General features: G+C 44.3%; 1 protein-coding gene across 1 annotated transcript in view; it reads left to right on the top strand.

Annotated features, from left to right (window-relative positions):
* The window catches only part of AMOT (angiomotin), a 67,622-nt gene that overhangs the window by 18,348 nt on the left and 36,674 nt on the right, over nt 1-12,600 (top strand). The window contains exons 3-5 of the mRNA XM_037729084.1: nt 456-604; nt 2,468-3,401; nt 10,065-10,578. Coding sequence (XP_037585012.1) covers nt 2,530-3,401; nt 10,065-10,578 — 1,386 coding nt within the window. The 5' untranslated portion in view covers nt 456-604; nt 2,468-2,529. The remainder of the gene's footprint in view (nt 1-455; nt 605-2,467; nt 3,402-10,064; nt 10,579-12,600) is intronic.

A 12,600-nucleotide genomic window follows, 5' to 3' on the forward strand; every position in this document is an offset into this window, starting at 1 on the left:
TTTTTTTTTACCAAAAACCTACCTTATGATGACTGCCCTCCCTTCTGGGAGGTGGGACAGTGAGCCTTACTAACCTGCCCTGCTAGCAATAGCAGTTTAAAGGTTGCACCCTAAAGGTGACAGTGGTTTTGGTTTTTATCATCATCCACCATTCCAACGGGGAGTGGAAGCGGTAGCTTTCTAGGGCTGTGAGGTCAGAACAGAGCAAGCCTTTCTAGTCTCAGACCTGAACATTTCCATCACTGGAGACTGGCCTGGCCTTCCGGACACAGCTGCTGGACACTGAGGTTTCTTTTCTGCCCTAGTGGAGATGGACTCTGCTACTCATTTAAAAGCCAAGCACCATAGGAGGACAACTCATTCTCTTGGAAGAACTGGTTTGGTTAACTGCTGGCCATTGGTGGCAAAATAGAAACGACGTTTTTATTTCTCCCTCCCCCTCCTGAACATTTCAGAGTGACCAGTGGTTGGACTCTTGGCGGCGCTTACCCTGAACCTGAGTGTTAGGGGAGAGGGAATCTGCCGTTGCGGTTTCTGGAGCTGCTCATAAGCAAGAATTCCCTATCCTGATCAAGGCTTTAAGCCTAAAAGAAAGCAGAAATAGGTATGGAATATCTCTGTTTGAGTGTATGTATTCTCATGTGTGTGTGTATGCATGTGTGCCTGTGTGCATGCTGGGTGGGAAGGGTGTGATGTGGGAGGGGGTGGTATACTTTTCAGGGTCGAAGGCAGCTCAGTGTCTGCATTTCCCTGCTTTACAGGGAGGGTTTGTAAGTCATTTTTGCTTTAATACCATACATGTTCCTGTTTCCATTTTTTGAGCAAGGAACAGTAATTTGGTAGTCATCTCTCTAGTTTTGGGCACCAAAAAAGATTTATATATTATGTTTGTCAGCCTATCAGAATATCCCAATTTGACATTCCTGGAAGGACACTGGGAGGAAGGGAAAAGGGACTGCGTTGCTTAACCCACTGATGTTCTCTTCCTAAGAGAATATGATAAAAGGGACTTTGGAGGGTCCCTTTGTGTTGTCAGACTGCCCAACACAACAGCTGGAAGCCAGGTAGCAGTAACCAACAAGAAGTAAAGAAAGAGTGAAGATGAACTTTCTTTATATATTATACACACATTCTGGGCCACTCTTTCTGCATGACCAAAAGTAAGGGGTTCATGTTTACAGAGAGATTGCAGGCCACTTAATGTCATGGAAATAAGAGCCTGGGAGCCAGGGATCCAGAGTTGTCCTCTGGAAACCTGACGCTGGTTAAATTGACCTTTATTGTGACTTTTTGTGTGACATTGTGTTCATTCTCCACCAATTACTTAAGATCCTTAGAGTGAAAGTTTCATTATTGAACATTAGTATTTAATTCCAATATTTAACATGACAGATTTTATCCAAAGAATTTTTGAATCTCTAATGAATTAGTGTGTACTATACAGTGCTGAGAGAGAGAGAAGTCATCTAGCACTCATTTTTCAGTTGAGAAAATAGAAGTCAAGAAAAGATGAGTCAGTTGTTTATCTCATAAACCAATAGTATGATTCAAATTTGAATATTAAATTGTGTTACTAAAGTTATCAGTTTCAGTCAACCCATTTTACCTTTTTAGAAGAATTGGTGGTGAGGGAGGGTATATGCTAATCATACGCCCTTTCCAGAAGGATGACCTTTATATTTTTCAATGTCTAAATTTTGCCCAAGGCGCACTTCAAATGAAAGTGACTTCCCCTTTAAGCTTCTCTTACCCAATAACAACAACAACAAATCTCAATGACTATTTCTGGAGGGCCGAAAGAGCAACTTTGTCGGTAATAAGTATTCCAAGTCATTCCCTTATTAAGCCAAGGAGCACCCAAAATGGACACTACAAAAAGGATTTTTTAAAAAGATATTTCAGAGCCTTATGAGATCAGAGGAAAAGATTTGCATCAAGGCAGAGATCATTACTATCTGGTGCAAGCCAAGCTCTCTTCACTTTTTATTTATTTGAGTCTTTATTTTGGATTTTGTAGCTCCCTTCATATGCTGAGGTGCTTTACAAATCCTGTCATGGGGTGACTTACCCCACTGTCCTGCCCCCACTTCCACAGCCATTAGAGTTGGGTTTTTAATTTAAATAGAATACAGAGAGATGAAGCCTGTGAGTGTGGACCTTGAAAGATGACACACTTTGATTACCCTACTTGACTGTTCCAGGTTTCTCAAGCGTTCTTAGGAGTTAAGTCCAAATTAAATATTTAACTCATGCTAAAAGTGAAAGAGGAAACCTAGAGCTCTTACACCTCCACATTCCTCATCGTATCAGTGCTAGAGTCCAGAATCCCCAAGTCTATTAATTTTAGATTCAGTTCTCTACTTTGTTTCTGCAATAGAATCCTCACCCTCCAATATACATTTTGTTTCCTTTAGAGGACTGATTTATCCATCAACTAGGTGTTAAGCTTCCTGTTTCCCCTTCCCAGGTCAAGGGCAGCCCAGGTGCCCAATTTCTCTCTCTCTTCACAAGGCACCACCAGCAATAGAGATGAGAAATTCTGAAGAACAGCCAAGTGGAGGTACCACAGTATTGCAGCGTCTGCTACAAGAGCAGCTTCGCTATGGCAATCCTAGTGAGAATCGCAGCCTTCTTGCCATACACCAGCAAGCCACAGGGAATGGCCCTCCTTTCCCCAGTGGCAGTGGGAACCCAGTCCCTCAAAGTGATGTGTTGAGTCCCCAAGACCACCACCAACAGCTAGTGGCTCATGCAGCTCGACAAGAACCCCAGGGGCAGGAAATCCAGTCAGAAAACATTATCATGGAGAAGCAGCTGTCTCCTCGAATGCAGAATAATGAAGAACTCCCGACTTATGAAGAAGCCAAGGTCCAGTCCCAATACTTTCGGGGCCAACAGCATGCCAGTGTTGGAGCTGCCTTCTATGTCACTGGAGTCACCAACCAGAAGATGAGGACCGAGGGACGCCCATCAGTTCAGCGGCTCAATCCTGGAAAGATGCACCAAGATGAAGGACTCAGAGACCTTAAGCAAGGGCATGTACGTTCCTTGAGTGAACGACTAATGCAAATGTCACTGGCCACCAGTGGAGTTAAGGCCCATCCACCTGTTACCAGTGCTCCCCTCTCCCCACCACAACCCAATGACCTCTACAAGAACCCCACCAGTACCAGTGAATTCTACAAGGTCCAAGGGCCACTTCCTAACCAGCATAGCCTGAAGGGCATGGAACACCGAGGCCCCCCACCAGAGTATCCCTTCAAGGGCATGCCACCCCAGTCTGTAGTGTGCAAGCCCCAAGAGCCAGGGCACTTCTATAGTGAGCATCGCCTGAACCAGCCAGGGAGAACAGAGGGGCAACTGATGAGGTATCAGCATCCCCCTGAGTATGGAGCAGCCAGGTAAGAGAGTTCTCTTTCTGTCATTTCCTGACCTCATCCCCAACCAGCTTCTGCTGTATGTTGGGAATCTTAGGGAAGGAATGGGCAGGTGTTTGGTATAAGAAACTGCAATGCATGACAGGCCTCTGGCTTAGTGAATTGCCTGCCAACTTGAACTTGTAGCCTCTTTAGCCATAATTGGCACTATATTAGCATTCCCTTAGCTTTGTAGGTTGACCATGGCATCAACTGCCTAGTGGAAGAACAGGAGCAGGTCTTGATTTCAGCAGTTATTCACTGTCCTCTCTCCTAGGATGTTGAAGAAGGGATCTGTGTTTCACTGAAGCCTTCCTAGAGAAGTAGAAACAAATGATCTTGCACGTTAATTAGTACGGAATATCCTATCACTCTCACATACTCCCCTGTATCATTTATTTTTGCAAACAAATCTGTGTATTTCTTGTCAGTTATCATTTCCATAGATTACCATAATTCTTCTGGACACTAAACAAACATCCAGATGTTATGGTAGGGGAGCTATGTATGTATGTAGGCTCAGAATGTTACTTGCCTTATACTTGCAGTTTATGAAGTCTGGACTGTTTTATCTTTTTTTGGTAGAGAGTTTATTAGTTGCCTGTCACATTTTTAAACCTTAGAGTTAAATTCCCATCACATTGTAATAGAAATTTTGGTCAGATGCTAAAATACAGAAGGAAAAATATTACCATGGTTCCTGTCTTATATATTTAGTTGTTCCTATATATACTTACTAATTATTCAGAGGTCCATTATACCACTGCTATATTCACTAGACCTTATGATTCTGTGATTCTGTTCATTGTTCCTATTGTTAGTATTTGGGCCATGTCTCTGATCAGTAGTATTTCAACATAGAGGGCAAGGGAAAAGGCTTAAACTGTGGGCACCGATGGTGGCATTTAAGTGTGGTATTCCTGCCTCATGACCATGAGTAATGATGGATGGCCATCAGGTTTGAAGTGCTTGGTCCTAGGCTGGCTTTCATCTATATGTGGCTCACAGACTAGGTCTGTGATGTCCTTTGATGTTTACCTCTTTGTCTCCTGTACTCTACTTGCTCATTTTGGAAAAAATACCTTGGCTTGAAGTTCATTGAGTGACTCAGGAGAAAAGGCAATCAGGGGGTGGAGTAGGGTGAAAGTAAGAGAAGGCACCTAGCATTTCCTCGTATTTCTTTTTTCGCTCTCCAGGTTCTGTTTTTTTTTTAGCTAGAGGCAATTCACTTTGGACTCCACCCCTAACTTTTCCAGTTTAGGATTTCTTTTTTCTCTTTTAACCCAGGTTGATTTCCTAACCCTTTTCAACCTACTCTGTGCAGTTTTCAAAGGGCAGGAGCCTATGTTCTGATAAGTGTCTTGGAACAGGAAATGGGATAACCTACAGGGCCATTCAGGTTTAAAACAGAGTAAGAACCAGATTCCCATCTGACCAATGAAACAGAAGACCCAGGGGTGGGTTGATCTGTTCAAGAATGCTTCACTTAGTGGAAACCCATTCAAGACAGCAAAATGTCAATGAAGCTGGGGGTTTTTCGTTTTGCTTTTCCCATCAATATGGAAGAGTCTGTCGATGGGGCTGATGTTGGCTGCCTTGTGGGAGGGGAGTGTGTTGGCTGGGGTGTGGAGCAGAAGCCACAGCCCCACTCCGCACACAGCCTGCCTTCCTGGGAAAGCTATTTTCAGAACTAATTCACCAGTATTGTTGGTGATCTGAAATGACTCCCACAGTGTTTGAAGCAAGATGGAGAAGCCCTTTGATCTGCCTAAATAAATAATAAAAAGCCCAAAGAGGTTTTCTTTTCTTCCCATGCTGGTTAAACCACCAGAGAAATTTAGCTGCATGTATTTTACAGGAAGATACATATTTTTTATCCTCCTACCTAAGTTATCTGTGGATTTCTCTTTTCTTTCTGTCCTCAAAAGCAAGAGAGTCCATACTGATCTACCCTTGTTGAGTAGCATTTTAATACACAGTTTTGCTATAACAGTTTTTTTCTCTATGGGAGAGGAGTGGAGTGCTTGATAATGCTTGATGAGTAAGCAAACCTAAAATGGACCTAGTGGGAGGATGCTCCATATGAAATTTGGGTCTGCATCAGGCAAATTCTGGCTGTAAAATTGTTGCAGGGACCTACATGAGGGAGTGGCACCTATTGACAAGTTACTGGCAAAAGGAGGTGGTTGAACTGCTTTCCAGAAGTGTACTGCTTTTAGGTGGTGACACATTTTCCCTCCTTTATTTCCTTTAACCAACTAGCTATACAGTTTGTGCGTACCTTTCCAAGTAACTGCTGCTAGCAGCAACCAATTAGAAGACTAAATTCTGAGTCTTTAATCCACAAATTACAGATCAGGATGCAAAGCAGGCTCTTTGAGCAAATTGCTGTTAAGAAAACATTTGTTTGCTTTTAGAGGTACAGTGAACTGCTGGAGATTTGCTGTTAAAATGAACAAAATGTTACAAACAATCCTTTTATTACTTCATCTTTCCTATGCCCTCCTCCCTACTTAAAAAATAAATATCTTGAATGCCCAGAACTCCAGATGAGAAACAAGGCCAAGCCATCTGAAGAATTTTAAAATTTCAGAATCTTTGTCTTTCTAAGTGCTGAACCTTTTCTGCATCCTGGGTTTATACATTTATTAACTGCTTTTAAAAATTAAATCATTTCTGTTTATAAAGCAGCCACCTCCTTTCAATTGTTGAAATCATGCCCAGATCTGAGGTTTCTTGAAATCCTTGTTTAGTGGAATCTAAGGGTGACCTAACTCTAGTTCAGAGCAGAGCTGGTTGTGCAAGAGAAACCATCAGGAATTTGCAGCCTGCTCCAGGATTCACAGATTCACGGATTCACCATTGCAGAGCCTGGGAAAGGCAGTTTCTGTGGTGAGGATCAATTGAGTTCCAGGCTATTGGTAGCACCAGCTCTGGTGAGAGTGTGTGTGCAGGCTTGCACATGTGTGGGCCAGGAGTGTGGAGTGTGTGTGTGCATGCACATGTTTGCAAGTGTGTGTGGCTGGGGAGGGTGAGGGCTCCCAGTTATTGAGGTGGCAGGGTGGAAGGTACTGTGTCAGCTGAGTAGAGTGGCTTTTACTTTCCCTTTGTGTCCTTACAATTGTCTCTGGGAGAGAGTGTTCTCCCAACCCCATTCCCCAAGCTTTGGGGAGGATCCTGATTTTAATCACCAGCCTTTGTCCTGCATGTATGCTATGTCCCTTTTTCTGCAGAGCCCCAGTGGCCCACGTAGCCTTAGGAAAGAGCAGGGTGAAGGGAGGGAAGTGACGGGAGGCAGGTCAGGGCTTGCATGGAATCATATGATTCTGTTGTCTGCAGGCAGCTTGTTGTTCCTGGTTAACGTGTCAGTGGGGAGTGATTCAGACTGCTGTGTGCCGCTCACGTGGCTGCCACCTTTTTTATTACTGTCATTACTCTTACTGTTATTATTTAATCTTGGCTTCCTCTGACATCCCCCAACACTCTTCCTTACCCCTGTCATTCCTTAATCTCTTTTTCTCAGGGGGAGCTTCAACCCAGTGTTCATTCCCTCCTGTTTCCTCCTGGTGGGTGGATGCTGGAGCCCAGATGGAGTTCTTTGCTGAAGGGCTTTCTCTCCCTTTTCAACTACCCAAGCCGTTGCTTGTTTGCAAACCAGCCGGTGACGGGCTGCCTTGGTTTTTCCAACATCACAGTGCACTGAGATCTGCTTCCTTTTCCAGCCTGGGGAACTGAGGGGCAGCTGCCTTGTCTCTGTTTATCTTCATCCTCAGCTTATCTGACCCTGGAGACCTCCTTCTAGAGACCTTGTGGTCTCCTTCCCAAGGACCCTGGAAGGCTATATGTTGTTGTCCAGGGAATGGAGGGGCCTTTCGGTCTGCAGGCAGGAGGGAGGCCAGTGGCTGAGTTTGTTTGAGAGAAAGGCCTGGGTTGTTTGATGAGGCCCAGGAGAGCAGTGGGGAGAAAGCCCAGTTCAGAACTGGGCGTTCAGTCTTTAAAAGAGAACACCTCCCAGGTCTTGAACTTGCAAATCCTGGGAACGAGAATGAAGGTTAATACTGTGATTTTTTTCCTTAAATTTTGAGAGCTGCATTGGAGAACATGAAACTTAAGCGCCTCTTTTTTATTTCTTTTTCTTTCTGTTTTTTGTTTGTTTGTTTGTTTTTGTTTGTTTTTTTTTTTGGAATGGAGTCTTGCTCTATCTCCCAGGCTGGAGTACACTGGTGTGATCTCAGCTCACTGCAACCTCCGCCTCCTGGGTTCAAGTGATTCTCCTGCCTTAGCCTCCTAAGTAGCTGGGATTACAGGCACGCACCACCACGCCCGGCTAATTTTTGTATTTTTAGTAAAGATGGGGTTTCACCATGTTGAACAGACTGGTCTTGAGCTCCTGACCTTGTGATCTGCCCGCCTTGGCCTCCCAAAGTGCTAGGATTACATGGGTGAGCCACCATACCTGGCCCAGCCCCTCTTTTCTGCCTTCAAAGCAGAAAAGAGACACAAGCCCCAACAAATCTCAGGACATTATATTTTAACTCTGTGGACATGCAGAAATTGCAATAGCTCTCATTCAAACAGGAAAGAGAGCACATAGTCTTTTACCTGTGAGGAAACTGAAGATCCATAGAATGGAAAATAGGAGCTCTTCACCAAATAAATGTATAAATAACTCCCAGGCTTTTGATTGAATGAGTGCTTTGAGCTCTGGGGAAAAAATGTTTTGTATGGCAGAATCTTTCCAGTTGTGCACTGAGGTCTGCTTCCTGAGTACCATGTCAGTTCTTCTGTGCCCAAGTAGTTTGCATGTCCTCTACAATATTTGGCAGTTATTTATAATGACAGATGTATGTGATTAGAAGAATGTGGGTACACCAGAGGCATAGATGGGGCTGAGGGACAGAATCCAGGGTTTGAACAGGTTTGAGGACTCTTGGAGAGATATATGTGATTGGGTATCTGTGAGAAAGTGTTTGGAATGATTTTGTAGCTATAAAAAGCCCTTCTAGTGAAGATCTCTTGTAGAGTTGGATAAATGAACAGTAATGGTAACTGGAGTGTGTGTGGGAGGAATGTGCTTTAGCATCTGGAATGCCAGTTAAAAGTTAATTGCTTCTGGTGATTTGTCCCAGTTCCACCATGAATTTTATGCAATTTACTGAAAAGATTAAATGGATATCCTTTAAGTAACAAGCTAACAAGGTCAGCTTATCTCACTGGGAGGTAGAGGAGAGACTCTTTGTAATTCCTACTATGCCAAAAATGAGAAGACCCCAGTATTTTTGCAATTTATTTGTGACCTCAAGAATAAAAACGGCTCATGCAGATTAAGTAACTTGTGTAAGGTTACACAGCTAGTGAGCAGTAGAAGAGGTCTCCAGACTCCCTCTGTTGGGATCCAGATCCCATGCACTTAGCCATCTGTCTTCCCAGGATTGAGAAATATCAACTGTAGAACAAGTATCCACAGGACATGGGAGCATATGAGGATAGTTGGGCATGAGCTGGGGGGTGAACAAGCTTTTTGCCTTCAGTGCACACTGACAGATACTATTCCTGGTAGTGGTGACGGTGGAAGTGATCCATCCACATAGTTGTTTCCCTTAATGGCTAATAGTCATTAGGTACGAATTATTTGTACCTAGGTACTAGCATTTTGTACCTGGTAATTAGGTATAAAAATGGGAGAGCCATATTAAACAATGTACCAAAAGTCTCTTTCTGGAACTTTCTATGAGCAATAGGCTGGAAATCTGAATATCGGTGCACAGAAATCAATGCATTATGGCAGTAGAAAAAGCCAGAAAATGGGAATTGGGAAAGAAGGATTCTACCCTGGCACTACCACTCTATTATTTGGCAAATCTCCTCCCCTTTCTGGACCTCATTCCCCATTTGTCCAATGATGGAGTTGAACTAAGTAATTTTCTTTAAGGCCTTTCCGGTTCCTACATTTTGTGATTCATTACATCAAAAATAGTATGTTAGTGTTGCTTGTATCCCTCTTCAAGTCTTTTTATGGTTACTGCTAATGGGAATCATTAAATCACTAACAACTGGAAACAATAATAATTATCTAGTGTCTCTACTACTAGTATCTACCTATCCTGGAATAGATTTTTGGTGAATGTATGAATTACCTAAGGGAGTTGCAGATAGCAAGATGAGGGGTGGTTTTTATGGCTGTTTGTTTTTTCCTTCCGGGCAAGTGGAACATAATTTCTAAACTAGGATCTTTATGTGTGCTGGACCACATGCGTAATGTCAGAAAAGGTTTAATTTAAAATAATGAGATGAAAATTACCTTGTAAAAGAATCGTTTGAAATGTTTAGACTTGAGCAACGGGTCTACAGGTGTGTGTCACTACGATTTTCACAAAGTGACCATGGAGGTTGTCTGGCTCTGTCCCTCATGGGATCACACCTCTGTTTGTCAGGCAGAGTCACAGAAGGTCAGGCCGGGAAAGGGCAATTGTCTTTGCAGAGATAGAGCAGGCAGGATTAGACTTCCACATAGTCAAACCCTACCTGTTCTTCATTTTGCATGTGTCCTGGAGGCCTCAGAAGCCTCCTCATCTCACTTTCGTGTGCCCTTCTCCCCCAATGCCTTGGGAGAGAACGTAACCCACACCTGCCCTTCATGTTTTACAGGCCAGCACAGGACATCTCATTGCCATTGTCAGCCAGGAACTCTCAGCCTCACAGCCCTACTTCTTCTCTGACCTCTGGGGGGTCCCTGCCCTTGCTACAATCTCCACCATCCACTAGATTGTCTCCTGGCCGACACCCCTTGGTCCCAAACCAGGGAGACCATTCAGCTCACCTGCCTAGGCCGCAGCAGCATTTCCTTCCTAATCAGGCTCACCAGGGGGATCATTACCGTCTCTCCCAACCTGGCCTGAGTCAGCAACAGCAGCAACAGCAGCAGCAGCACCATCATCACCATCACCACCAACAGCAGCAGCAGCCACCACAGCAGCCAGGAGAAGCCTATTCAGCTATGCCTCGGGCTCAGCCATCCTCTGCTTCTTATCAGCCAATGCCAGCAGACCCTTTTGCCATTGTTTCCAGAGCCCAGCAGATGGTTGAGATCCTCTCAGATGAGAACAGGAACTTGCGGCAGGAGTTGGAAGGATGCTATGAGAAGGTGGCCAGACTGCAGAAGGTGAGGCTTCCATTTTGGGGTATCAGGGTCTCTAAATCTTATTTGTGGGACTTGTTTAATACCCATATTAAGTCTCCACTTGTGAATCCCAGCATTACTTATGGCAGGTCTTCTGGATTTTTATATCTGAGGTTTAGATATGGGTCAAACTTTGGAAAAAGCCTTCTACCTATATACCTAGGAGAAGTAAAATCTTACATTTACACAAGGAGGAAAAAATTTATGCAGTTTTTCTAGATGCCATAGCCCTGAAGAAACATGGTTGATTCTTTTAGACTTCCAAAAAGCAGCAATACTTCTCTTCTTTTTTTTTTTTTTTTTGAGACAGAGTTTTGCTCTTATTGCCCAGGCTGGAGTGCAGTGGCACGATCTTGGCTCACTGCAAACTCCACCTCCTGGGTTCAAGCGATTCTCCTGCCTCAGCCTCCTGAGTAGCTGGGATTACAGGCCTGTACCATCATGCCTGGCTAAATTTTTGTATTTTTTTTTTAAGAGATGGGGTCTCGCTATATTGCCCAGTCTGGAGTGCAGTGTCTATTCACAGGTGTGATCCCACTACTGATCACCATGGGAGTTTTGACCAGCTTTGTTTCTGACCTGGGCCGGTTCACCCCTCCTTAGGCAACCTGGTGGTCCCCTCTGCCCGGGATGTCACCATATTGATGCCAAACTTAGTGCAGACACCTGATAGGCACAGCACACTACAGCCCAGAACTCCTGAACTCAAGCAAGTCCTCCCACCTCAGCCTCCCAAGTAGCTGGGACTATACGCACGAGCCACTGCACCCGGCAATTGTTTGCATTTTTAGTAGAGACTGGGTTTCACCATATAAGCCAGGCTTGTCTCGAACTCCTGACCTGAGGTGATCCACCTGCCTCGGCCTCCCAAAGTGGTGGGATTACAGGTGTGAGCCATTGTGCCCAGCTGATACTTCTTGATAAGAATATTGGTGATGCCTGTGTAGGTACAGGACCTGATGGCACCTTAAGGCTCATTGTCTTGGTCACATTTTCCCAAATATAAATTTGAATTTTAAATTTAAAAATAAATGTAGTTCCTAGAAAAAAATCTCACCAGCTGAAGTTAGAGCAGTCCTGCCTTGTTCTGGAAAAGGCTCAGAATACTTTTCCTAGTGGGAGTTCTCATAGTAATTGTCTTTCAGCAATCCCTCCTCCCCACCCTTTGATTTGGTCCCTCCCTGCAGCTCAAATTCAACATCTGCTCTCATTCACTGGTGGTGGGGGGGAGCTGGAGGGGCTTAGCACCACAGCTGGGTGACAGGTGACAGCCCTAAGCTAAGGAAATAGAAAAAGGAGTGTATCCCCAGTTTACATTCTTCTCTGCTCGCCCCTCCTCCTGCAGCTGGGACTTGAGCTCTGGAGTACCCCAAGCGAGGAACCTTAGCTCTCTGGCTTCCATTGGCTGCTGGTGAATAGGGTTATGCCTTTGACAGCTTCTTTGCAGCTTTTGTTATTGTGGAGCTCATGTGGTTTGATCTCCCTACAATGTGAATTGTTCAGAGAGGTGAGGGTGAAGGTCGGGGAGGGATGGGAGGATGCCTTGTATTGTCCAGCAACTCTGTCCTTAGAGGACACCAGGAGTGGAAATTTCAGAGGCCTGAATGAAGCTGAGTATTTGTAAACAAACACCAAATCTTAGGGCCTAAAGGGGACAAGGGCTTATTAACAGTAGAGGATTCTTATATAGGAAAATGGCTTCTGTGTCCATTAGTTTTCCTAAAACTAGATGAGGGTTGTTGGAGTGGTCTGAGAATTGTTTCTTCCTGGCATTTCCCTGAGTTTGTATTTTCACCCCTCATTTTAACTATATCCCTGCCCCCATCAGTTTGGTGGAATAAATTAATTAGAAACCCAATCTGGCTGATTAGGTTAACAGTTGACACCCCCCTCTCCAAACTCTCTCTTCAGGGTGACCCCAGCCAATTTTTTATAAAATCACTGAAGGATGAACCTAGCTCTTCTACAGCCCCTTTTTGCCAAAGGATCCATGGTGATTTTTTT

This window comes from Cebus imitator, unplaced genomic scaffold, assembly GCF_001604975.1.
Source record: "Cebus imitator isolate Cc_AM_T3 unplaced genomic scaffold, Cebus_imitator-1.0 Scaffold292, whole genome shotgun sequence".
Taxonomy (NCBI): Eukaryota; Metazoa; Chordata; class Mammalia; order Primates; family Cebidae; genus Cebus; species Cebus imitator.